Source organism: Alligator mississippiensis, chromosome 2, assembly GCF_030867095.1.
Source record: "Alligator mississippiensis isolate rAllMis1 chromosome 2, rAllMis1, whole genome shotgun sequence".
Taxonomy (NCBI): domain Eukaryota; kingdom Metazoa; phylum Chordata; order Crocodylia; family Alligatoridae; genus Alligator; species Alligator mississippiensis.
The window spans coordinates 23,982,305-24,009,248 of NC_081825.1; the positions used below are offsets into that span (position 1 = coordinate 23,982,305).

General features: G+C 43.2%; 1 protein-coding gene across 4 annotated transcripts in view; it reads left to right on the forward strand.

Moving 5' to 3' along the window:
• The window catches only part of LOC102568948 (peroxisomal acyl-coenzyme A oxidase 3), an 83,737-nt gene that overhangs the window by 20,074 nt on the left and 36,719 nt on the right, over positions 1-26,944 (forward strand). For all 4 annotated transcript variants that reach the window (XM_059721543.1, XM_014607645.3, XM_014607646.3 and 1 more), the window contains 6 exons: positions 387-571; positions 2,464-2,697; positions 4,684-4,758; positions 8,115-8,204; positions 9,535-9,678; positions 14,235-14,323. In XM_059721543.1, the coding sequence (XP_059577526.1) occupies positions 404-571; positions 2,464-2,697; positions 4,684-4,758; positions 8,115-8,204; positions 9,535-9,678; positions 14,235-14,323 (800 nt within the window). In that variant the 5' untranslated portion in view covers positions 387-403. The remainder of the gene's footprint in view (positions 1-386; positions 572-2,463; positions 2,698-4,683; positions 4,759-8,114; positions 8,205-9,534; positions 9,679-14,234; positions 14,324-26,944) is intronic.

The following is a 26,944-nucleotide window of genomic DNA, read 5'->3' on the forward strand; positions in this document are numbered from 1 at the left end:
TGTTTAAACATGGCACTTTTTATTGGACTTCTAAAATCTAAATCTCCCTTCTAGTCATGTGAAATATTGCATAGAAGTGGAGGCATGTTTCTTATTTGAAAATGTTCTGCTCACATTTTAATAACAGAAGATGAACAAACCATAAGCACTGGCACAAAGACAGTTGTTTCACTTGTACCAAACCCGTTACATTACAAAAAAGTAAGACCAGTTTGAACAGGTGCATCTGCCTTGCCTGTCTCCATGCCTTTTGAACAGCTCTGTATGGATTTAATTAAGAACCCTATAAATTCCTTCTTTTTTTAATCCTCCATTAGAAATATATGTGAGAAATTAAGCCTCTGCAGTATTTTAGTTCATTGGAGATTTGTCTTGTTGCCCTGCAGAAGTGTTTAGCTTGAAGATGGCAACCATCACTGACCTGAAGGAAGCTAGTGGTACCCAAAACTCTGGGGACATTTTGCTGCCAGACTTCCCTAAGGGACCACTTTGTGTGTACCGCAAGAAGGCTTCCTTCAACTGGAAAGAGATGGCAGTGTTTTTAGAGGGGAAAGAACTCCTCCAATATAAGGTAAGCTTTGCAAACACAGGCAAAGATTTGCTTCTTTCTAAACATCTGTGAGGTTACCTTTTGGAAAGAAAAGTGTCCATTGAACCAAGATTGGGCAGATGTTGGGAACTGTTTCGTGGCCAATTAATAGTGAACAAAACTTCTTTAGCTGAACTACTCCAATATAAAGAGTTTGGTCTCCCTGCTAATGGTGGATAGTAGGAAGATGAGTAAAGACTAACTTCCAGGATTCCAGTCCTGCAAATTGAGAAGGCGGTGACCTCTTGTACCTGCATAAGACTATACTCAGATACAAGTATCTCTGGGTCTCTCAGACATACACATTTTAGAAGGTAGATCACAGAAATATTAAGTACCTTGATGTGCATCTGGCTTAGCTAGTTAAATACTAAAGAAACAAAGGGTATATTTATACAGTTGGGTATAGTGCCAGGCAGAAACTGTGCTAGCTTCAGTACTAAAAACAGCATATTTGTGTTACTTCAGCACAGCATCCCCAGTGGGTAAGCCCTGTTTCTGAGCAAAGTTACTTAATTAACTGGGGAGCAACACTATCCTCATACAGCTACACTGCTTCTGGGCTGGCATGCACAGCACTAGCTCAATGCTCTTCTACACCAGTGATACTCCATCAGGGTGCTTTAGGATCTTTTTAAGGGTATCATGGGCTGCCACACAGCATTAACAGCATTGTTAGGTATGACAAAGCCTACACATGATTCACATCATAAACCGAGAGATTTCAAGTAGGACTCTGTAGTGCCAAAATATTCTGACATGTTCTGCTCTTTCTGAGTTCTTTGTGTCAGAATTGCTTTTTTTCCCCCAGTCAAGAAAATAGTAGAAGTTAGGAGCTGGCATTTTCAGAGAGGTGTCTCAACTCTAATGAAGGACTTCTTGAGTCTAACACACTGAGAACCACTGCTCTACACAGTGCTGCTTTGCTCCATACAAATATATGCCCAAACTTTCTGTATGCTAAATAGCTGCAGAGCTGTACAGGCAAGCACCACTGTTCATTTGACAACATAATATAGTTGCTGATTGCCAGAGAAGTATAGGAAGAACCATCTCACTACCAGAGACCCTTTCCATTGAGATTAGGGAAAGCTATCTCTTTAGTCCAAGGCACTATTTCTCCTAGATTTCACAAATGAAACTTTATTTTAAGTAATCTCAGATAGCTGCAGGCCACAAAGCCTCTTTAAAAATCTTCTATAGATAAGTCAACTAGGGAAGAATCATTCCATGTAAGACCATCAGTCACCTAAGATTAAGCCCTGATGGCTTTAGATGGTAGTTGGGCAAGATAGAATAGGTGTCTACTTTTCTTGGAAGAAGAGTGGCATTACTCAGCCACTACTAGTTGCTGAAGAATCCGCTTTTGACTGAAGGTTACCCTTAAAACTCTACATTGATGGCCAAATGAGGACTAGAACTAAGAAATTATATTTAGACTCTTGCCATGAGTTTAGATATAAAATAATAAAGCAACTATAAAAAACAACAAGGTAATGAAATGGAGACTTAACGGTGTTCCTAGGATAGGTTGAGTCATCCAGTGCAGTGGGGATTTAATTTTGAGAAGTTGCCAGGTGCATCTTTCAAAGTGATGCAGCAGTATACTTAGCTCTTCATGAGTCAGAAGCTCTCATAAAGCGCAGTCATATTTTCTATGTGATAATGCATTTTGATAATTTGTGTATTGTACATTTCGATTTTTAAATTCTGCCTTTTGGCTTTTTTAGATTTTATTATGTTAGTAACCTTGGTGAACAAACTACTGTGACAGGAAGCCTAACTGAGCCACAGAGGAAAATGAGCATGATTCCTTAATTATTTCACCCCTCTGGTTTTAAGCTTGTCTATTCTCATCTTTCTCCCCTATCAAGAATGGAATCTTCTCTGCTTTGGAAAATGATCCACTCTTTGCTCGTCATCATGGAGAAGATATAACCCAAGAGAAACATCGTGAGCTGACGTTCCTGCGTTGCAAGAGGCTCTTTGAATATGAGTTTCTAAATATGGAAGATCTCATAGTGAATCCATTAAAACTTATGATACTGTTACAGTGCCTTGGGATGTATGATTGGTCTCTGTTTCTCAAATATATCTTACATCACCAAGTGAGTATAGTTCATAGAAAAGTCCTTCGAATAGCTAAACTCAAGTAATCTGTAATTTCAATGCCTTTATTTTTTCCCTTCGATTAAGTTTCCTAAAGTGATGTCTTGACACAAATGTTTTTTTTCTAAATAAGCAACCTGAGTTAAATTGTTCAAAAGTGCCAGATTGGATAGGTTTAGGATGAAGTGATGATTAATTTGAAATCAATGTCATTCCTAGAGAATACTACAATTGCAACATTGCCTTAGTAATGTAAGCCTCCCCTTACTAGCTTGTCAGCGTAATTAGCTTCCTCTTGGATGGACGATACCTACAGGTGAGAGGAAAAATTAATCTCTATGTTCTATGAGGACATGATTTAAAAAAAGATTCTCCTTGATTTCAGTGAGCCTTGGACCTGACTTTCATTCATTTGCCCCTCAATTGAAGCAGAAGGCTACTTCATAGAGCAGATTAAAAAGCATTGGCTAAATCTTACTATTTCCATTAAATGATATACTTGAAAATATATTTTTCCTGGCATTTGGTGACCACTACTACTCAGTATCAATTGTGTTGGGCCTGGTGGTTTTGTAAACACCAGGCCAACAGAGACTAAATTGAGGCCACCAACTCTTTTCTAATTAGAACACCACTAGGAGGGAAAAGCCTTCTAGGGAGATAGTAATTTGGCCTGTGTTTGAACCAGCCACTCATACGTCCAGACCCACTCATCTAAAAACTTGCTGGGTGCAAGGAGTTTAAAAATTTTCAAAAGTCTGGAACCCCCTAAAAGGGCTTTTGTTTCCCAAACTGCAGATATAAGTGGAAAATGAGCCCACCTAAAACATTTATGAAGGAGAGAGTAAATAGCAGGGCTGCGAGAAGCTTTGGTCCCTGATTTGATTCAGCAGAGATTCAGCCTGATTCAGTGGCTGAATCTCTGGATCTGAATCGAATCAGCAAACCCTTTAGTCTCTCTGAATCAAATTGGAACCCTTCGAATCGATTCGAAGATTTGGTCATAGACACACCTATACATGTTTTTTCTACATACCTTGAGGTAGCAGGTGGCTCGTCAACACTGTGATGCTGGGATGGATGGAGTGTCCCACAAGAGCATGGGGGGCTCCCCAGCTTGCTTAGCAGCAGACCCAGAAGTAGACCAGAAGCACTTCCAGTCCACCTCTGAGTCTAATGGAGAGCACACGGCTGGCCGCCCACCCCGCGCCTCCCCAGCTCAGCAACTGGTGCTTCCTGGGTCGGGGGGGGGGGCACCCGGGGTCCCCTCACAGCTGATCACTGAACTAGGAGGGGCACGGGGGCAGCCCCCAGCGTGCTCCCTGACAGACCCAGAAGTGGACCAGAAGTACTTCCAGTCCACTTCTAAGTTTGCTGCTGAGAACATGGAGGCCCCCCATGCTCCTGTGTGACGCTCCATCTGTCCCACCATTGCAGCATTCATGAGCTGTGCCTGGGCCCTCGAGGTATGTAGAAAAAACATTTAAAGCTGCATCAATGGCTGAATTGCTGATTCTCCAAATCGGCATTGAATCTTCAGATTTGGATTCAGCTGAATCAAATCGGGGACAGTGATCCAAATCAATGAATTGACTCTGTCCCTGATTCAGGCTGAATCTAAATCCAAATCCAAATCTAATATGGCCTGTTTTGCACACCCCTAGTAAATACGGTCCAGCAAGTTGAAGCTGCCCAAAGCTGAGCCTGTCATGAGGGGCATATTATTCTTGACTGATTTAGTGCTTACATGACAGAAAAAAATTCAATGAATTTTCTCTGTTTGGATGACAATCACTCCAGGGAAGTCAGGGCCAGAATCATTCATTGTTTAATTCCTCAAAAGTACAGTTTAACAAGAGCTTAGGTGTTGCCTAAGCCCCTGCCAGGGGTGATCAACACATGTAAAGTTTCGTTTACCTACTCAAACCCTCTTTCCAGTCCTGGGACATAATTTCACTCTCAGTTCCTTCACTTTATATTTTCAGAATTTCAAGAATATAATCGAAGGTGCTGGTTCTGAGAGGCATAAGGAATTGTTGAGACAAGTTGATAACATGGAGGTAATTGTGTGTGTGTGTGTGTGTGTGTGTGTGTGTGTGTGTGCGTGTGTGTGTGTAACTCTTCAAAGTTGTGTTTTGTATTGTTTATAAAGCTAACTATATCTCTTTGTCTTTTCTGGTCTCTCTGAATGCTGCCTTCCACCCGTTCAGTCTCTTTCCTTTATCTTTCTTGTGGAGAAATCTTACTTTTCTTCAACTCTTAGATTTGGATCTGGCTACACTATTATGAACTATGAACATACTAACTTCTTATCATTTTTGTGGGGGGGGGGGGGAGGGGGTCCAGAAAGACTGACAAAATCATGAAGCCAACTGTTTTTCATAGAAAACACCTGATTTTATATTTTCTGTGAAAAATGCAAAATTGCGATTTACTTAAACCTACTCATGGGGACCCTGAGACCCCACAATATTAACCAGTTAACCAATATTAACCTTCTTAAATCAAAGTATTTTTATTTAGCCATTGGGACAAAGCAGGGCTATCCAACTGGCAGCTTGTGGGCTGTGAGTGGTTAACTTAAAATCTACAGGCTCCTGCTGCTTTTACTTCCTCAGGTTCCCACACTTTTCCCCATGAGTCTGGGTGCTGCTCCCCCAGCCATCACTGCCTCCATTGCCTGCTTCTGCTGCCATTGCCATCTTCCAGCCAGGGTCTCAGTTTTCCCCTAATCCCCTTCCTCCAGCTTCTGCTTCCTGCAGCCCATGGCAGAGGCAGCAATGGAGTAATGCAGCCCACAGGGGAAGCAACTACGCGGTGGTGCAGCCCCCAGCTGCTCAGAGGCTGGACAGCCCTGGAATAAAGCATGGGACAGAAAAAGGGTTTTAGAACAGCAAACAACCAGTCTGTATTTTTCTTCTCGTCTAATCATACGCTTTCCTACAAGTTAAGTTTTTATCTTTCCTGGAAGTTAAGCTTTCCTCTTAAGTTTCAGGAATAGAACAGAGTTCACTCAGTGTCTCTCAGGATTTCTCTACACTTGAACTTGTCACTATGGTTAAGCCAGCAGAGCCCCCTTCTGGAGATGGAGCATATCACGATAGAAGGATTTTTCTTTCAGGCACAGCCATACCTCCTCCATGAACAATGTTAATTAAGTGCCAAAAAGAGCAAAACTTTTGGTCATGTAGTTTACCTAAACCAGGTTTTTTTCCCCCATCATAACTGTCCTGCCTACAGGGTGTGGAGGGGGGTTTTTTTTGTTTTTTTTCCAAAGGGGGGTTGGTTGGTTGGTTGTTTTAATGCTTCTAGATGACACAGTTGTGTTTGGTTAAGCCCAGGTTTATACGACCATTTAGGTCCCCCTGAGTTGGTTGTACTCTTATTCTGACCCAGTCTACTGAAACTGGTTTGAGTGTTCCCCCTCAAGGGGCTGGAGTCAGGAAGGGTATGTCTATGCTGCTTCCATAAATTGCTCAATGAGCACTATTTTAAGCATTCTTCACCCATCTAGCCCCTCTCATGTATGCCGAATCCAGAAAAGAAGTGGTGAATCTCTGGGCATGCTCCCTGCACCTGCTTCTGAGATCTCTGCTTCTGGCCGGCTGGAGAGCTGCAGCAGGAGGTGTCTTCAGTGGGCATTGCTATCTCATTTGTAAGAGCACTGGTATAGAGCTATCCTAAGGCTCTGGCCTTGTCCCTAAAAGGATATTAAGAAAAAGCTTTTTAGCTGACTATTCACTTTCTTTCAAGAGCTGGGTAGGTTCTGCTCCTCAGCCAGTTCTTTAAGGTGAATTATCCATTCCATTATAGTCCAGAAACAATACACTAGTACTGATGGATCCAAGTATAATATAGTTATGAAAAAGCACTCCAAATTGGTTACCATTTTTTATTGTGTTATTCTCTAAGATAACTAGTGTAATAAAATTGATAATAGTAAAATCATGCTGCCTCTAGTTTAAACTAATACATGATCTTTATGTCATTAACTTTTTCTTTTTTTTTTTTAAAGCTACTTGTTCATAGATCATCTCATGTACTGTGCATCCACTCCATGTATATAATCAGTTCTGTAGAAAGTCAAAGTAAAGTTATCTGTAGGAAGCCAATTAATATTACAAATAGACCTCAGCATCAGGAAAAGCCTGCTTATACAATGGATGGCATTTAATGACCCGTGCTTTTACTATAAGTCAGCATCTCCCTAAAGCAGGAGTGGGAAAAATAGGGCCCGCAGGCAATATCCAGCCTTCCAGTTGATCATATTTGGTTTGCTGGCTGCCACTGAGAGCCTGAGGAGGGAGGGCTGTGCCCTGCACTGCTCCGCTGTGCTGCATCCAGGACCAGGCTGGGCCAAGCAGTACACAGGCTCCTCTACCTCCACTCCCCAAATCTTCCTGCCTGGCTTCCTGTTGGTGCTGTGGCTGTGCAGACATGGCACCATGGCTGCCAGCAGCTGGGCCCACACAGGTTGGGTTGCAACGCAGCATACTGAGTAGCAATCTCGCGCATTCAGCAGTCTGCCCACCACAATGAACCACGGTCCCCAGAGCACCACTAGGAGGTGAGTCCATCCTGGCCACAGAAGGAGTTTGGCCAGGGTCAGCTGCTCCTAACTTTTCCAGTGTGGTGCGGTGGCAGCAGCTCATTCTGGTGGGCAGGCGGGATAGCTACTCAGTGTGCATAGCACCCCATCCACTGCAGGCCCAGCTCTCAGATGTCTCGGTGCCAGGACTGCACAGCTCCAAGAGGAAACTCAGCGGGAGGGATATGGATACTGGCCAGCCCAGCCCCAGCTGCAGCAGAATGGAGTGGCACAGGACACAGCCGTCCTTCCTCAGGCTCCCAGTGGCAGCCAACAGGCCAGATAGGAGCAGATAATCAAAACTCATTAAGTGTGGCCCTCCATTCCAAATAATTGCCCACCCCTTCCCTAAAGGCTTCTAACATGCACCAGAAGAATTAAGCAACAGAAAAGCCCTGCCCCCTTCCTGCATAATTTATATTTATTTACACCACTGATGAATTTAGCTTAATGCCTGGAAGTTAAACCCCGTCTTAAGCACCTGGATTTTCATTTACTTTCATTTTTATAGCCATAATGCATAATACTGGCCACATCTACATGAAATGTTGACTGTGTGGTCATTACTGCACAGTCATTTAGTAGTTGTTTATACAAGTATTAAATGACTGTACAGTAACCTGAGTTACTGCTCTGTTGTACTAAGGAATGGCTTTTTCGTGACACTGAGTACACAGTAGCTCATGATTACTGCGTGGTAGCATTGCATCATGCTTCCTGCCGCATGATGCTACTGTGCTGTAGTCATGGACTACTGTGCAGTCAACCACCATTATAATGCTATTTTTTCAAGTTATGCTAAAATTGATTTGCTTTGCTTTTGTTCAGATTTTTGGATGTTTTGCTCTGACTGAACTTAGCCATGGAACCAATACAAAGGCTATCCGGACAACTGCCCGATATGACACCAGTACTCAGGTCAGTGTGTAGTCTACAGCCATAATTAGTTCTGAATATGTTACTGTATGAATTATTTAATAAAAATATTGGAACAAATTTATTCTAAGTTTTATAATATTAATGCTAATTAACACCTAGGAGAGTACAGCCTGGAATTTCCTTCAATCAGAATATGTCACAGGTATGTTGCCTGCTAATCAGACCACCAAAGTAATGGAACCTGGGTTGTTAGGAAGCCAGGTTGATTAGCCTGCCATTTAGCCTGTCTGCCTGTCTGTTGTCAAAAGTTTGAATCAGCATGGTTCACCAGAACATTTTAAGGTCATTGAATTGGTGTTGTGAAAAATGTTGTGTCCAAAACTTTCCAACCAGTCTAATCACCACGTTAGGTCTCAAAGCACTTTACTCAAGAGGTAAACAGAAATGGAAGCTTGAGCATGGAGTGTTCACTTGCATATGTAAAACTTTGCAAGCAAAGGTCCTGATTAATAAAGGTGTATATGCATAGCCTTCTTCACTTACCTGGTCATTGTCTTGCCTTTACTTCAGTCTATTCCTTTCTTTTCCCTGATAAGACTTGCTATTGCAAGCTGTGTGCATATGAAATAGAATAAGTCTAGTATCTTTCTTTTTTTGTTACATTCCTTAAAGAAGGGTCAGAAATGTAACCTTTTTGATCTGTCATCTCTATTTGTATAACAATACCGAGCTCTTGTAAAGTGCTTTCTGTCAGTGTATCTCATAAAGGAGTGTCAGCCCTCCACTTTACAGATGGAGTAACTGAGGAATAGAAACATCATGTAACTTGTCCAGGGTAATAGAATCATAGCAAAGGTCATCATGTAGGCTAGCACCATTGCTAGGAATAGAATCCAGCCTTGTGCTGTTTATTCCAATTTAGTGCTCTGTGCAGTAGGTCAATTTACTTAATAATAATACATTGCACTTTTCTTCCTCTTCTTCTTAGTACTTTGAAACCTCAGGACTGCAGATTCCTGCAGCTGTCTCTTCCTCCATATGAGGTGGTCCTGGGTGATAGTCTCCCATGAATTAATATCAATGTTGCATTTTTTTTAAGTTGGCCTTAAGGATGTCCCTGAAGGGCTTTTTCGGTCCAGGTTCTCTCCAGGTTGTCTCTCCTTTATCTATCTCCTATATCTCTAGATATACATGTTTTAAAATAAGTTTAGAATATTCAACAATGATTACATTTTATTGTTGTGAAGATGTTGGGCTGAGATACAGGTCTTTTTAAAATATTACTCTTGCAATGAATAAAAATTGATAAAAGATGACTGTTCATTGGTATGTATGATTCATAAGACATTCTTCTTTCTGGCTTCCATAGGAATTTGTCATCAACACTCCTGATTTTGAAGCTGCCAAGTTTTGGATTGGTAACATGGGAAAAAATGCTACTCATGCAGTTCTGTATGCCCAGCTCTATACTCCGGATGGAAAATGCCATGGATTGCATACCTTTCTTGTACAGGTAGAAAATATATGCTTCTTTAACAGGCTGGTTTACTTTCAGTTTTCTAATCAAATGAAGGCCTTAACACTTATTATGTATTAGCAAACTTTCTGATTTTAAATAATTGCTGTATTTTTTTGAGAAATACATTCCATTTTACAGGAGCAGCTTATAACTAGAAAATATAAATGCTCCAAATATTCCTTAATATTATATCGTATACACAGTTTAAAATAGGTACCCCAACTGGACATTTTCACATGCGCCGGAGCACACGTGCAGGGGCATGTCCCTGGAAACTCATACCTCTGCACATGGGGATGCACCCAGAGTGGGTTATGTAAGGAACATTTATCAGTGTCTTATATGTTTTCCATACTTTCATGTGTAACCTAAGCACTTGGTGACAGGAAACCTAGCCTGGTGGGAAACAGAAGTATTGGTAGACCTGTTAGTGAGCTGACTATAGTTGGTAAATTTTTGTCAGTATTGCATTTTCAAAGGAACCAAAACTAGTTGTAAATTGGGACTGAATTTGGTGAATAGTTTCAACTGAAAAAATTGGGAATTAAAAACTCTTGATTTTTTTTTGTTTTGATACAATGGCATTTTTAATTTTAAAAATGGTCTTTTCAGTTAAAATTAAAAAAAGAAGAAGAGTGAAATGACCTAAAAACAATACTTTTTTATTTTGAGTCCAGCAAAACATTCTTGGTTGTCCCAAAATGGAATATTTTGGGCTGTTTGTTTTGCTGGAGAAGTTCCATTTTTTCCATTTCTGGCTGACCAAAAAAGTTTTTTGCTGTTGTGGATTGTAGTGTTTTTCATTTTGGCTAGGGACAGACATTACACAAAAAACAGTTTAAGTGATCAGAAACTGGTTTAAATCTGCAACAGAATACACATTCGGTGCACAGAAACCAGTTTCAAAATGGCTGAAACTGGGTTAGAATAAACCTGGTTGAATGTAGTATATCAGACTCAACTGATTTGGCTCAAATTATGCAATGTCTTTCCCAGACCACTTGCTGATTTAAGATAAACCAGACACCCCCAGCATCCCAGCATGCTCTCTGGGCTGGGCGGGGTTCTCTGCTCCACAGCAGGGCTGGACCCTCCCCTCCTCTCCCTATCCAGAGCAGGGACTGGCCCTAGCAGAGACACTGGCTGGCATGGCCCCATTAAGGCAAAGTGGGCAGGGAAGAAGTTAATTCTTCCCTCCTTCCCCTATTCCCCCACCACAGCTGGGATCTGCCTGTCTGCTGGGGAGCAGAGGGGAGGAAGCTGCAGTGATGGCCCCTGAAGCTGGCAGACCCCAGCTGCACGGAAGGGATGAAGGGAGGAATTAACCCTTCTCTTAACCCTTCTGTCTGCCCCCTTCACCTTAATGGGGCCATGCTGGGAAGGTTGTCCTTCAGGGTGGGGAGGGAGGTTTTGTTCCATGCTGGTGGGGGACTCTTCCCCCTCCTCCTCCTCCCAGGGTGGAAAGGGGGACTCTGTGAGGTGCTAGATGGGGACTCTTCCTCCTCCTCCCCTTCCCCCCTGCTGCCCCAGGGCTGGGAAGGGGGGCTCCCTGCAGTACTGCCTGGCCCCAGAGCAGGGGTGGGGGGCAGGGAGAGGCTCTGTTCCAGCTGGGAGGAACTCTTCCTCCTCCTCCTCCCCCCAGAGAGGCAGCAGGAGTGCAGAGCTCAGCTGGGCAGGGTGTGGATGTGTGGGGTGTGAGGGAGGGTGGGGAGTGGAGAGTAGGGACCCCCATACACTCTCTCCATGGCATGCATGCCCTGCTGCCTGGCAGCAGCAGCAGGTGGGGATGTCAGGGCATTCATGCCCAGCACAGGTGCGGCTCTGGCCAGTGCTGTGTGGGGGGAGGGAGCAGAACTTGACTTATCCCCATGGCTCTGTTCCCCACACCTGTAGCTCCAGCCCTAGCAGTGGAGGAAGCCCTGCATGGAGCCTGCTATCTGCCCTGCTCCCGGCTGTGCCATCCCCACATCCTGCCAGATGTGGAGGGAGCCCTGCCCAGCTTCCAGGTGGAGTTCAATGCAGGCCTTCCCCGCTGCGAATGTAGAGCTGCAGACACATGGTGCAGAGCCCAGGAGATAGAAGTGGCTGGGCAGGCTGTGCCGGGCTGCACTCCTTGCCCCCAAGCTAGCACTGACTGTCTCTATCATGGCTTTGTGCTGTGCCTGGAGCTCTGCACTCACACAGGGAAGCCCCGTGCTGGACTCTACAAGGAAGCAGGGGTCAGGACTCCCTCCACTCGCAGCAGAGTGCAGGGACTGTGCAGCCTGGAGCAGGGGAGACAGCAGGCTCCAGCGCAAGATTTCCCCTGCTACTGGTGCAAGGAGCAGAGCTGCAGGAATAAGGCAAGCTGTTTCCTCATCCATGCAGCACTAACTGGAGTCATGCCTGCACCAGGAACAAGCACCCTGATGTCCCTACCTGCCGCTGCTGCCAGACAGCAGGGGGTGCACACCATGAGGGGAATATGTGGGGGTCCCTACACCCTACCCAGCTGAGCTCCATACTCCCACTGCCCTTCTGGCAGGAGGAAGAGGTAGAGAAGGAAGAGTTCCCCCCAGCTTGGAACAGAGCCTCCCCCTGCCCTGGGGGGTGAGAGGAGTGCTGGGAAGAGTTTCTCTCTAGGGATGGGCAGCATCCCATGCAGCCCCCCTCTCCGCACCCCACAGCGATGGGGGAGAACCAGGGGGAAGAGTCCTCCTCTAGTGCCAGGCAGCCTCACAGAGCCCCCCTCCCCACCCTCCTGTGGCAGCAGGGGAGGAGGAGGGAGAGGAGCCCCCCCCCCAGCTCTGAACAGGGCCTGCCTCCCAGTCCCACAGCGGTGTGGGAGAGGGAGGAGGGGGAAGAGATCCCCCCTGGGGCTGGGCAGCCCTGTGTGCCAAGATCACTCTCATCTGTCAGACAGCTTCTGGGGTTGGGCTGCCAGGGCCTGGCCACACCCCCGCCCAGCTCAGCTTCCCTGTGGAAGGGAGGGCTGCTCTAGCACCCTGGGGCTTCTGGCTTGAGCCACTGCAGGCATGTACTGAGCATCTATCCACTTGCAAACCAGTTTACTCCCTGCAGGTTAGACTAACCTACAAATATTGAATCAATTCAGGCTGGGGCTTTTTGAATGTCTGTCCCTAGCCTTTGACATTGGAGCCAAAAGAGCCTGTTGTTCACCCAGCTGTTCATGTTACATTTTCGGAAAATGTTGTCTTACAGCATCTACCATAGAGCAATCTCTTACTGTCTGTCTGTCTAGTGGTCTACAATCAGTACTACCTTCTGGCCCCTAAATAACCATAAAAGACAAAGGAGGCACAGATGAGTATAGAATAGCGATTAACGATGCATTAGTGAAATGTTCTTGAGTAACTACAGCAGCTTTCCATAAAGCACGTGCTATTTTTCTATTTTCCTTAGCTTTTCATTGTTTGCAAGTGGTCACCCATTAAAGTCTGTGCAAAGTCCATCACTGACCATTTGAATCTGATTCTAGTCCTAATAATACAGCACTGTCAAAGGCAGTGGCAGTTCTACTATTGACATTAGTAGGGACTGAAATATGGACATACCTTAAGCCTAACTCTCACTAAGTCATCCCAGACCATAGTCAGTTTACATGACCTTTTGGGGTGATGATCAGGGAATTGTCAAAGTAAAAAAGAACTTCTAGACATCAACTTCAGATTTTAAGGAATTAGGATTTGTGAATAGTTACTGAATTATACCTGTAAATAAAGGAAGAAGGTTGTTTACAAAAATTAAATAAATGCAAGTAAAGGACCTGATGCTAGGAGAAGTGTCTTAATATATGTGCTATTTTCAATTTTTTAATGGAAGTATAGACTTCAGAACTTGTGACCAGTCCCCTGGGAAAGTTTGCTCCTTGACACGAGCCAATATTTCAAGCCTGTTTGTAGGGTACTTACCCTTATCTCAAAATTAATCTGATAGAACAGTGTTCTATGCACAGAGGTCAGCATAGAGGATCAGAGCTACGGTCACTAGAAAATTTGCAGGTGCAATGGCAAATTCTTAAACAGACTGGTTGCTGACTGGATGGACTGTGTTACACATCCCTGGGAAAGGCAGGAAAAAGAAAGATATGAAAGGAGTCAGATTTGTTAATTTTTAGTCATGCCCACGTAGACCAGAAAGTTTTTGTGCTAGAAAATTTTCAAATTTTCAGAAATATAATTGAAAGCACTCATTCTGAGAGGCATAATACATTTCTGAGACAAATCAATACAGTAATATGGAGGTAGTTTTTTTGTGTAACAGATTAGAGTGTTCATCCAGAGAGATGCACATTGGACCATGATAGCATAATTAGAGGCAAATAAACCAAGAAACGGGAAGCCATCCAAGTCATTTTTATTACTTGTTCCCTGTCATGGATGAGAGTGAATCATAAAGATCGCATTCTACTTTCCTGTATATGGTACATAGTGGGATTTTTATAAAAAATCTAATTACCAACTATAGGAATATTTTCAGTTTGAAAGAGGTCACTGAGAACTTTAATTTTTCTAATGACTAAAATATTGTATCATTTAATTTCCACACAGATTCGAGATACAAAAACATTGTTGCCAATGCCTGGAGTGATGGTAGGTGACATAGGAAAGAAACTTGGGCAGAATGGTTTGGATAATGGGTAAGTTAAGTTTAAAAAGTACCATATTTATACATCTTTTTCTTTGGCAATTCCTCACAGTCAAGGATGATTGTCTTCAACGGTTGCCTAATTTGTCAATCCAAAAATGGCTGATGAGGCCAATCTGGGATCAACAGACTCTATTGCAACTCGAGCACATTTCGAGAGGGTGGGGTGGGTGGGGCTGGATTTTTAATTTAGTCAACACACTGTTTCTGCCCATTTTTTCCTTCTCCTGTTGTCATCATAAAGTTTCAAAGTACTGAGATCCTTGAAGCAGACTCTTCCTCTGTTTGGGGCAGTGCTGAGTAATAGTCTCCCATGGGTTGATGTCAATGTTGCTTTTTTTTCCAAGTTGTTCTTGAGAATGTCCTTGAAGTCCTTTCTCTGACCTCCTCTTCAGCATATGCCTTGATTGAGCAGGGAGAATAAAACTTGCTTCACAGTCTGGAGTTGGACATTTGGATGACATGGCTGGCTCAACAAAGTTGATGTCAGATGATCATCACCTTAATGCTCATACTGTTTTTTTGCAAGAGAATGCTAATGTTGGTACATCTATCTTCCCACTGTATTAGAAGGATCTTCCACAGGCAGCACTGACTTTACTTCTCCAAAATTTGAGGTGTCTCCTATACACTGTCCGCATCTTAGCTCTATACGGTAAGGTTTCTGCGAGAGATGGCTTCTGAGGTCCATAAAATACTTGGTGTTCTCTAGAGTCTCACCATGAATCTGAATTAACTGGGAGCAACTGGGGACTGCTCATTAAGAGCTTGTCGGTGAAGGACCTTAGTCTTCTGAATATTAAGCATCAGTCCCATTTTCTTGTATTCCTCGGTAAAGATGTCAATGATTGCCTGAAGTGAGTCCACATAACAGTATTATCAGCATACTGGAGCTCAGTGATTAAAGTCAGAGTGGTCTGCATTTTGGCTCAGAGTTGGCTGAGACTAAACAGCTTACCATCCATTCAGTAGTTTAGGTCTACTCTGACTGGACGCTTGTTGGTGGTCAGATGTAACATTGCAGTAAGGAATATCAAGAAGATACTTGTAGCATTGACACAGCCTTGTTTAATTCCCATCTTAACCTCAAAAAGATCTGCACTAGATCTGTTACTGAGAACCACTGCTTGCATACCATCATGAAGCAAGCAAAGAATGGTGACAAATTTCAGTGGGCACCCATGAAAGATTGTCCATGGAGGATCCTCCACAGCGCTTCTCAATTGACAGTTGAAGGCTTTTGTGTGGTCAAAGAATGCCATTAGGGAAGAGTTTATGTTGTTCTTGGCATTTTTCCAGCAGCTGGAGATCATGTCAGTTGTGTCTCTTGAAGCCCTAAACCCACAGTGAGATTCCAGGAGGAACTCTTCAGCAAGTGGAAAGAGATAATTCAGGAGTGTTCTCCTAATGATCTTTCCTGTGGAGGACAGCAAGGCAATCCCTCTGTAATTTCCACAGTTGGACTTGTTGCCTTTCTTGAAGATTATCATAATCATGGCTTCCCTGAAGTCATCTATGATTTCCTCATCATCATTCCAAATCCTGAAGATGAGGGCATGGAGCTCTGATGGGACCTCCTCTCAGCAGGAGTTCCAGCACCCCCAGAAGCCTTGTCATTCTTCATCTTCTTGATGGCTTTCTTCACCTTGTCAAGGGCTTTAGGGATTCCAAGATAGTCTCTGACTGGGTATTTTGAGATGGGGTTGAGAATACTCTTGTCAAAAGCAAAGTCTCAGTTGAGAAGGTCTTCAAAATGCTCCATCCTATGGGTGTTGATGGCTCCTCTTTCCTTGATCAGGTCTCCTCCATCCTTAGATCCCAAGGGTGTTGGTTCCTGAGTGTTTGGACCATTGATGACTTTGGCATTGAAAAAAACATTGTATATCACGGGTATTAGCAAGATGTAGAATCTCCTTCACCTTGTCTTCCCACCATCTGTTCTTCATATTTCAAGTCCTTCTTTGAACCTCTGTCTTGGCTTGTTGAAGATTCAATTTATTTTGCTTGGAGTTGATATCATTTTGCCAAGCACAAAGGTCTTTGCACTTGTGATTGATCAACGCTCCCAGTCATTCTCATCAAACCAGTTTTCATGTTTCCTAGCAGAGAATCGAAGTGTCTCTTTGCAGGTGCTAATGACAGTGGACTTGAAGGCCCCCAAGTGCTGCTGACATTCTCCCATTATTGTTAATTTGAATGTGCCAGTTTTCTGTTGAGGCACTTGTGGAAGAGGTCTTTCTGGATTGGATCCTTGAGTCCTTTGATGTTTATTTTCCATTGGCATTGCTTCTGCTGTAGCCATTGTTTGGGCTTCATAGATTCATAGATGTTAGGGTCGGAAGGGACCTCAATAGATCATCAAGTCCGACCCCGACTTCAGTTTGAGTAAGATAAGCAAGTGGATGTGTTGGTGATTGGTCCAGCAATCGTCCTTAGCATAGATCAGGTGATATGGACATCTTTGTGATCCTGGGTACAAACAATGATGTAGTAAGTTAGGTACAAATGCCTACATTGTGAATGGTGCCATGATGCCTTGTGCCTGTTTTGCTGATGGAACAAGGTGTTGGTGATTGTCAGTGCATGTTCTATGCATTTGGTCAAAAAGAGGATGTTGTTGGAGTTTACCTTTCCTAGTCCTTTCTTGCTGATTGTTCCATTCCAGAGGTTTGAGTTCCTTCTGACTCTGGTGTTGAAATCACCAAGAAGAGTAAATCTGTTTCCCTCCAAAATGTCAGAAAGGACTTGGTCCACCAGGCTACTGGCAATCATCATTCATATAGCTTGTGCTTTGACTCCATAGTGGCCTAGTAACTAAAGGATAGAATTGACCCATTATGGCAATCTGCTACCCCATTTTATTTCAGTATTGAATGAATAAGGAAAGGAGTCATTATCAGCATTTACATATAAAAGCTAGTAGTCGCAAGAAGTATCAGTGCGCACACAGGTTTTTAACAAAGCTTTAGGCACCAGCTCACCTGTATTCCTGGATGTCCTGTTTTGCTCTCCTAGTTTTCTTGTTATTCTCTTCTAGCATGGCAGCTGAATGTAGGTTTTCCTCATTGGGCATAATCCAATCAAGCTTAAACATTCATCAAGGCAAACAGAAGCAAGGGCTTCATACAGTTGTGAGTGAATGACCCAGGTGTAGATGCCTACAGTGTACTCAGTCTGTTTACCAGGTTGGGGGGTGGGGGGAGTTGGAAATTAGAAGAAAAAAGGTAACAGTCACAGCAAGCTCTCAAAAGGAATAGCAGACAAGCCTTGAAGAACTAGACCAGCACTATTGTCTTCAATCAGATCTACATATCAAGCCAGGTGAAGATTATCTACATAATATTTAGATATTATAGTGTTGACCTTAATTGGAAATGAATGAATGCATAAACTCAGCTTTGACTGACATCTCCAACCCAGACTAGCATTGGAATTTTAATTCTCATTAAAACAAGGGCAAACCTAAACATATAAGATAGAGTGACAGATGCACTAAAACCAAGAGAATGATGCTCAGAAACTCCAATACAGCACTCTGAAATAGAAATGGCTAGAGGCCTAGAAAATTTCAGGAGCAATACATCCTTTTAATTCACTTGAAAATGAGGACACAAATCCAACATTGGGACAACGAGGGGACCTTACTGGATGACAGCATTTGAAATTTTGACTACCAGTGGTCAAGTGATAATGTATTACCTTCTTGTTTGCCAACACCGAGACTGATATTAGTAGTCTTTGTCCAGGATTAATGGGCCTCAAGAGAAGTCCAATGGGGCAATGCCTCTGAATGGGTGGCAGGAAAAGAGGTAATGCAAAAATTTAGGTAGATTCAGTATATACCCTAAAACCTACATATGGGGAAAATGATGTTATGATGAAAAACACTGTAAAAGAGTGAGGCTTTATTTATTTTACGTCTTAGCGTGCACTTCAAATGTATGCCAGCAGATGGTAGTGAAAGACAGGAACAAAGTTTCACCTATGTACAGAAAGGAAATAATGATGTTCATATTTGTTTTTGAGCTGCAAGGGAGGTTTGAAGCACAGAGCCACAAATTATTGAATCTGGCAAATTTATTTTGTATCAAGGTATAATCTGCATATACAGTAAAATCTCTGTTATCCAGCAGGAGTAGGTAATGCCGGGTGCTGGTTATGTAAAACTTCCGGTTATGTGAGGCAGATAATGCAGAGCGAGGTTGGGGTAGGGAGCAAGAGAGGGAGGGGGTGGCTGCATGTGGAGCAGGGAGTGGGGGTGATGGCACCTGCACATGGAGCAGTGGCAGTGCACGGTGGTGGGTGGCAGTGGCTGCTGCCGCATGTGAACTTTCCCTGCCCCCATCCTTCCCTCTGTGTTAGGGCTGTGCGAGGCTTCGGACAGAGCTTCGGATCCAGAGAAGCTTTGGATGCTTTGGGGTCTGGAGCAGCACATCCAGGTTGAGGTGCTGGCCTCGTTTGGCTCCAGCCATAGGGTATAATGGGGCAACAATAAAATATCTATAACATTGTTGTTTTTGATCCGGTTTGGATGACATTTTCAGGAGTGGTAGATGCTGCAGAGAGGATGAAGCTTACCAAGTATCAACGGTTAGAGGTTTGGGGGGAACAGCACCCCAAATTCTTGAAAGCAAAACTCATCTCACATCTAGGCATTACAACACAGTGGGGTCAAAGCTGCAGGGGTGGTAGCTCTTACTGAGGCCACAAATCCTGCCAAGTTTCAAGAAGATCAGCACAGGGGTTTGGGGGGAACTGCCCCTCAACCTGTGGACAAGCAAAACTTGTGCCATGGGTGCTGTGGGACTGACTTTCTCTGTCTTGAGGCGGGAGGGGAGACACTACTGCAGGCCAGCTCAATGAACAGGACAGCTACTACATGACGACTTAACGAGCATCAATTAGCACAGACAAAACCAGGCTACGGAGAGGAAAGACTCAATACAATCAACTGCCCCAAGACGGAGACAGCTTGGCACGAGTTTTGCCCGTCAGCAGCTGGGGGTGCAGGGCCCCAGACTCCCTCTGCACCGATCTCCTCCACAGCTGCAGAAGTCACAGCAGGGGCCACCATCTCTGCAGCTGTCACCCTGCTGCGCCTTAACACACGCAGTGTCACCCATGGCACCAGTTTTGCTTGTCCACCGCTTGAAGTGCAGTTCCCCCCAAACCCCTACAGCGATCTCCTTGAAACTTGGCAGGCTTTGTGGCCTCAGTAAGAGCCACCATGCCTGCAGTATTCACCCCCCTGCACTGTAACACACAGCCATGACATGAGTTTGGCTTTCAAGAATTTGGGGTACAGTTCCCCCCAAACCCTTAAACAGATCTTCTTGAAACTTGGCAGATTTCATGCTCTCAGCATAGGCTACCATCTCTGAATGTTTCATCCAAATCAGATGAATAACAACAAAGTTACAGATATTTCATTGATTCCTCATTATACCCTATGGCCGGATCTCCAGGGTGGCTCTGAAGCTTCAGAGCTGGTTTGGCCGGATTGAGGTAAAAACCCGGTCTGGAGCTCCAGATTGGATTGCAGCCATCCGAAGCAGCCAGATCAGATCGCTGCCAACTCGCAGAGGCCTACTCTGTGTCCAGGTGGCCGGCCGGCTGGAAATTCCAGTTGGTAGTGTTCCAGCTTGTAGAAGGAACGGGGATTGTGCTGTATATATGTGTGTGTAACTATGGAAGGACATGCTAACTGCATACGTATTTGTCTTTAGGTATATAGAATTTTGGAATGTATTTGTTCTGCACGGTTTTTTCATAATATGAAAACATATTTAGTAAGCAGTATTTCAAGGTAAAATGCATGTGGTATGTTTGAATTGGAAGTCCATAGAATACATGTTAAGTAAGGACTACGTGCAACATGAAGCACGGATTTCATGAGGAATTCCAATTTTGGATACAGATAATATCATTGTATGATAGTCTAAACTTTCTTTTCTAGTTTGCTTTCCTTGTACCATTTGGGCTAGCAGTTCTAGAATTATTATTTTTATTATTATTTACTCTTCATTTTACAGCAGTGCATAAAAGCACCAACTGTGGCCTAGGACATTATTCAACAATGCCAGTCCTTGAAACTTATAGGTGCAGCTAGAGGGGGCACATTAAAACAATGCATTAATTCACCACCTGCCAGTGTAACTCAAAGCTCCCAACCTGTTGTGGCAGAAAACTTGCTGGGCTAATGATCCAAAGAGCTATAAAGCATCTTCTAATCAAATTCTTCTAGCAGGCCTGGAAACACCAAACTCTACCCAATAACCAACAATTAGTGGGCATGACCATGGTGGCTGATTCAGTGCATCTGCTGAGCAGCTCCTAATAATTGGATTCCTTTGGAGACTCAACTATAAATTAAAACTGTTTCCCACTAGCTGTAGCCATGAAAATGGGTGAAAAGTAACCGAGGAAAGAAATTACACCATTCTTTCAACAGAGTAGAGTTTGCAACATGCTCAGTAATGGGTAAATTTATTTCCAAATCAGCCTCACTCTTCATACCTTTTACTCTTCTCTCCCAAATGTAAACTGTATAAATTGCTTCACTTCACTTAATACATCTCTAGAAGATGCATAGATGTTGCAATTAGATATACAACTTGGAATAGATTTATAGCATTTTTATACCATGTTTTATTAAAGGGTGCCTCTTCTGACCGATTAAAATAAGGACCTCTGAGTTCTGGTTGCCGATGGAGTAAAATAGGAAAATTCACATGTTCTGTTTACTTTTCTCCTAAAGATAAAAGTCAAGGTTTAAGTCTCGAATTGACAGGCAAACTGCCCCAAACGTTGGTGAGGAAACATTCAGGCTCTTCTCAAACTATAATCAGAAATATTTAAATAAGAACAGAGTTCAGTAAGGTAGCATAGTACAGACCAAAGCGAGAAAACCAATTAATTAGCCCTCCAATCTACAGGAAAATCAACCCTGCAAAATAGTTGTAGTAGTTCCACTCTGTGCTGCCTGATATGAAAGTACTCAGGTGAGGCCTGATTCTGACCTCATTTAAACTGATATAAACCATAGTCAAGGGAGTACTGCTGATGTAAACTTGCAAGATTAGAATTGAGAGTGTAAAACGAGGTAAGGCAGACAAGGTTCCTTGGGTGAATTTGATATCTTTTATTAGACCAACCCAAATGGTTGGAGAATAGTTATTAAGCAAGCTTTCGGGTTCAAAAACCCTTCGTCAGGCTAAGGACGCTGCAGCGCTCTTCCTGGATGGAATGACAAGTAAACAAGCCAGGGGCTGGGCTGGGGAGCCAGTTGCCAGGCAGATTGTAATGTATCAAAAATCCAACGTCTGTGTTTAGTCCCTGATCTCTAGTATCCAGCAGGTTGATGAAATGGAGCTCGTAGGCTCGTCTCTGGGATGTGTTGTGTAAGTTTCCCTTGAGGATCAGGACTGAGAGATTGGAGAGATAGTGGGCCTCCTGTGAGAAATGTGCCCCCATTGGTAATTGAGTGTTTCTGTCTTTGATGGATTTCCGGTGTGCGTTCATTCTGGTGCGCAGTTGTTGTCTGGTCTCTCCTACATATCTTCCATCAGGGCATTTGGTGCATTGGATGAGGTATATCACATTTCTGGAGGTGCAGCTGTAAGATCCTAGGATGCTGATGGCTCTGTTGTGGGGTGTAGTAATAGTAGAGGTGGTGGAGATGTGGGGGCAGGTTTTGCATTTCTTGTCCTGGCACGGTCTGGATCCTTTTGGTGTGTTCTGGGGCTGAGGAAGTTTGCTTCTGGTGATGAGGTTGGCGAGGTTTGGTGCTTGTCTGAAGGCTAGGATGGGTGGCTCGGGAAAGATTTTTTTAAGAATAGGGTCTTTTTCTAATATGGGTTGCAATTTTTTGAGGATTTTCCGTATAGGTTCAAGGGATGGGTGATAGGTCCTAACCAGCGGTGTGTGATTTGTGGTTGTTTTTCTTCTGTACTGCAGCAGTTCTTCACGTGGTATCCGGGTGGCTCTTTCAAACGTGCAATCTACCTCTCTGGAGCAGTGTCCTTGCTGGGTAAAAGCCTTTTTAAGATTGTTGAGGTGGCAATCCCGGGTGTTCTCTTCAGTACAGATGCGGTGGTATCTGAAGGCTTGGCTTTATATCACAGCTTTTTTGGTGTGTTTCGGGTGATTGCTGGTTCTGTGCAGATATGTGTGTTGGTCTATGGGTTTCTTGTATACTGTGGTCTGTATTTTACCCTTCTGAATACTGATCATTGTGTCTAAAAAGGGGATGTTGGTGCTGGAGTATTCTAAAGAAAGTCGGATGGAAAGATGGTGACTGTTGAATTTCTGGTGGAACTCAATTAGAGATTCCCTGTTCTCACTCCAGATGATGAAGATGTCATCGATATATCGTAAGTACAGCAAGGGTTTGATGGTGCAGTTCTTGAGGAAGTCTTCTTCCAGGTGGCTCATAAAAAGGTTGGCATACTGTGGGGCCATTTTAGTGCCCATAGCTGTTCCCATCATCTGGAGGAAGTGTTGATTATTAAAAGTGAAATTGTTGTGTGTGAGGGTGAAGTGTATAAGCTCAGTGATGTCTTTGGGTCTGTATTCTGGGTTGTAATCTTGTTCCTGTAGATATGTAAGGCAGGCATGGATGCCATCCTGGTGTGGGATGTTGGTGTATAGGCTGGTAACGTCCATGGTGGCTAGAAGTGTGTTGCTGGGAAGGTGGTCTATGTTTTTAAACCTAAACCCCTAAAACGAGGTAATGCTTTTCAATGCTGTTCTTGAGGTTTACATAAGGGCTGCCAAGAGTTAAAATTGGGTTCATACTATTGAGCGTCTCAGGAAGTTTATAGGCATTCAAGGACATGTCAGAGAAATTAAAGAAATTGCTAGGTGAAAGATCATGATAAGACAATGTTAACAATGTCTTCCGGCTTCTAACCTCAAGCTTTCCAATAGTGTCAGATTTAGTTTCCTTACAATGCAGACTATGTTTTCAGTAGATATGGCATATGACTTCACAACACAATTCCCAGTGGAAGTCATTGGCTCCCCTTCTTAGTTCTCTGTCTTCCTAATTAACTTAGATGATCCTAGTTCCTATACTGTCTGGAAGCTTCTCTATGTAAGTCAATGATTATCAGTCAGGGTTCTGGGGCACCCTGGGGTGCCACCAGATCTTTTGGAGGGTACCATGATCTGTTAAGCTCAGGCTAAGACTTGTCCCTGTCTGTAAAACTCCCCATCCCCACTGCAAGGCCCCTTTGCAAAGAAGTAAGCAGTATAATATAAATTAGTTTTTGAAAATTGGTGCCACTCAATTTACAGAAGTTATAGAGGGGGCCTTAAGACCAATGAGGGGTGTCTTGAGTCCAAAAAGGTTGAGGACCACTGATGTAGGAACACATGGTTCTCGAAGGGAACAAGGCTTTTGACAGTCTCACCTGAAGAAGATAACTTCAGGTACCAATAAAAAACATCTTATTTTCTAAAATCCCTCACATGACATTTAGTGTGTATAAATTACAGCGTGCTATAAACCCATGATGCTCAACTAGAGTATTGTCACCCTGGGATGACATGAGATCCTTTCAAGGGTGCCTAAGGGCCCTGCACAATGTTAGCATTGTTAGCTGTATGAACATGATTAACAAGATAAATCCAGAGTTTTCACATAGGATCCATAATGTTAAAAACATCCTGACTTATTTTGATCTTTCTGAACTCTTTGCAACAGAAGAATTGCTCTATTATTTTTCTGTAGCCAAACAAAAGAGTGAAAACAAAAAACTGATTATTTCTGAAGGGTGCCTTGAACAGTTGAGTATCGTTGCTATAAATTCAGGATATCTGACTGCTATAAATGAACTTTCTTCAGATTGCAGGCTGAGATTGCTTCCTTCATCTTGCTCATTCAGAAACACCGTGCAGCCACCAGAGGGTGCAGCTGCTTCAGTCTTACTGTCATTTGTGTAGTAGAGCATGATCCATCTGGAACTGGAACTGCTAGATTGGAAAGTGTACATTGTTACATTGTTGCTTTGCCTGCTCCATATAGGGAGGAAGTAAAAAAATGTAGTGTAACGGAGTATGGGTAACAGCTCATATCTTAAAGGTGCAGAGATCACTGCATCATTATGAAAGACTTACCAAGATTTTTCCCAAGAGCTAGTTATTAAAAATAAATTGGTGACAGCAACCTCCTACACCTTCTCCTCCACAAAAGATATTAAAGTACATTTGAGTTAGGTTTAAAATAAAAGTTAAGGGAGGGAGAGTACCATGTAGTAATTTCCCCTTCCTACCCCCTTCCTCCCGTTAGTTTTCACCTTAGAAAATCCGAGCTTGTCTGCTGTGGAAAACTCTAAAATTCACTTTGGTAAATGATTGCAACTGATGTACTGTTGAAACTAGTTTAAGCACAGAAGTAACTGCAGGCAAACTGTTTAGCACCATTTTGGAAAACCTGGTTGCTACTGCAAATGGTGTCATTCAATCTACATTGTGAACATTTTAACTGCATGTTGAGCCGTCTTAACTGTGCTTTCTGGTGTGGTACTGAACATGATGTATTGCTGGCTATAAATAAACCCTGTATTAGTTCAGCTGTACCCATTGCTGACTCCTATAATTTTGTTAGCATGGACAGGACTTATGATGGATGAAGAACTAGTAAAGTTATGGAGGTGAAAGTTTACCAACTGCAAGGAGATGGGAGTCTATTTAAGACTGTTCAAAGCACTTTATTTTTCTGTGGTGGAAGGGTTAGGATGGGTGGTGTTACCACACACCTATTTTCAGTGACATCTATCTGAATCATGGTGGGCCAGACTCAAATACTAGAGTGAACTAAAAACCAGCAGTAGGCAAACTTTGGGGAAAAAATAGAAGTGATTATAAGTGAAGCTTATGGGTTTTCTCTCTGCTTTAGTCTCCAGAAAATAGGAGTTTACTAAGTTTCTAGCTGGGGAACATTATCTCTTTAGCTCAATTGTAGCATCTTATACTTTTTGTTCTGGAACTCCCTGACTTGAGTTTCCAGCATATTGCCCAAGCATACAACAGCTTAATTCCTTTGTAAATTATGTTTATCCAATTTAATAGTACATGAATTTGTTATTCACATAATGCAGCATCTTAGGGCCTCAGTCATGGATCAAGGAAACATTGTGCTAAATATTGTACAAACATAGAACTTAAAAGGACTTTCCTGTCCAATATGGAAATCTTCACCCCAAAACAATCACAAGATCTCTTATCCCCAAGCTCACAATACCAGCCACCCATCTTCTACTTTTGGCTAGGAGAATTGAAAGGACCATCAATTAAACATTTCCAGTATACTCAGAACCAGAAATGTGCATAAAAAGGGATTTGAGCAGGCTTGAAATTCCTCCAAGCACATTCTTGCCATTTGTACTGCAGGTAACAGCTGATTAATTTAGTGTTGGCAAAGGGAGTGGGCAGCTTTTCCACCTGTGCCCTTTTATCAGTCATGTTGCACATCTGGTTAATTAGTTCAGCATGATTTCGGGCAAGTCAGATTAACTTTGTTTGAAATGTTCCCTATACTGCTCAGAGAGTGAGACTGCTGTTGTCTTATTGCTTCACCCTACCCAATGATTATACTGCTGGCCTACATAGAAATGTGTATGGGTACAGTTGTTCTGCATCACTGTATAGTGAATGATGGAAATCCATAGATTATTCTTGCTGTTTGGTGGGACCTTGCTTGTCAGTGTAGCACCAATGTGATTAGCGCTATGACAGATCCTGTTAGGCAGATGTGACTGTTCCCTTCTCAGCTAGGACTCCTGTGTGTGAAAGCCATACTGCAGTGATCATGACTGGCAAATGTAATAAGTGACAACAAATTGTGAAGAGCAGCAAAATTGTAGAAATAAGTCTAGCAAGAAATAAAGTGCCTGTTTTAAACAGGAACAGGTGGTTAACTATTGGAGAAAACTACTAAGGGTGGGCTTCACATTGATACAGGATGATTTCCTGGGAAATCTGCTTTAGTCCAATATATTATCAACTCAGTGTTGGGTTGGATGAAAAACTGTGGCCGGTTCTATGTAAGGTTTCAAATCAGATCATTGGTTTCTAAGGTCTTTAGATTAAGTGCACACCTTCAAAATGCTTTTTTTAATTTAGCAGCACTCTGGTCACAGCACAGAGTACTGCCTCAGTGGGTCTCAGCTGGGATGCTGACAGGTCGAACTGCCATATGTGCATTGTGTGGAGACGGATCAGGAAGGGCTGACGCTGAGGCAGGAGGGAGCACATGCTTCTGCCTCCATTAGTGTTATCTGATAAACCTTAAACAGGCAAGAGTGCCTGCTCTTGCCACGGCCCTTCCAGGTCTGACCCTACATATGCCTTCCAGAAACAGAGATGTGTGGAACAGTTCCCCTCCAATACTGGTTTATAGATAAATGCCATTCATCAGAACAAGGGGAGGGTCACGCCCCTCTTACAATAACCCCTATGCAATGGGGGCTGTGACTGTGTGTCCATGCCACACTAAGCCATTTGTGCAATCTTTCCATTCATTTAAGGGAGTTTTTGCCATAACTGTGTTGACAGATCTGGCTTGGGTCTATTAATTATGGTGTCTGTAATAACTCAAAAAGAAGTGAAC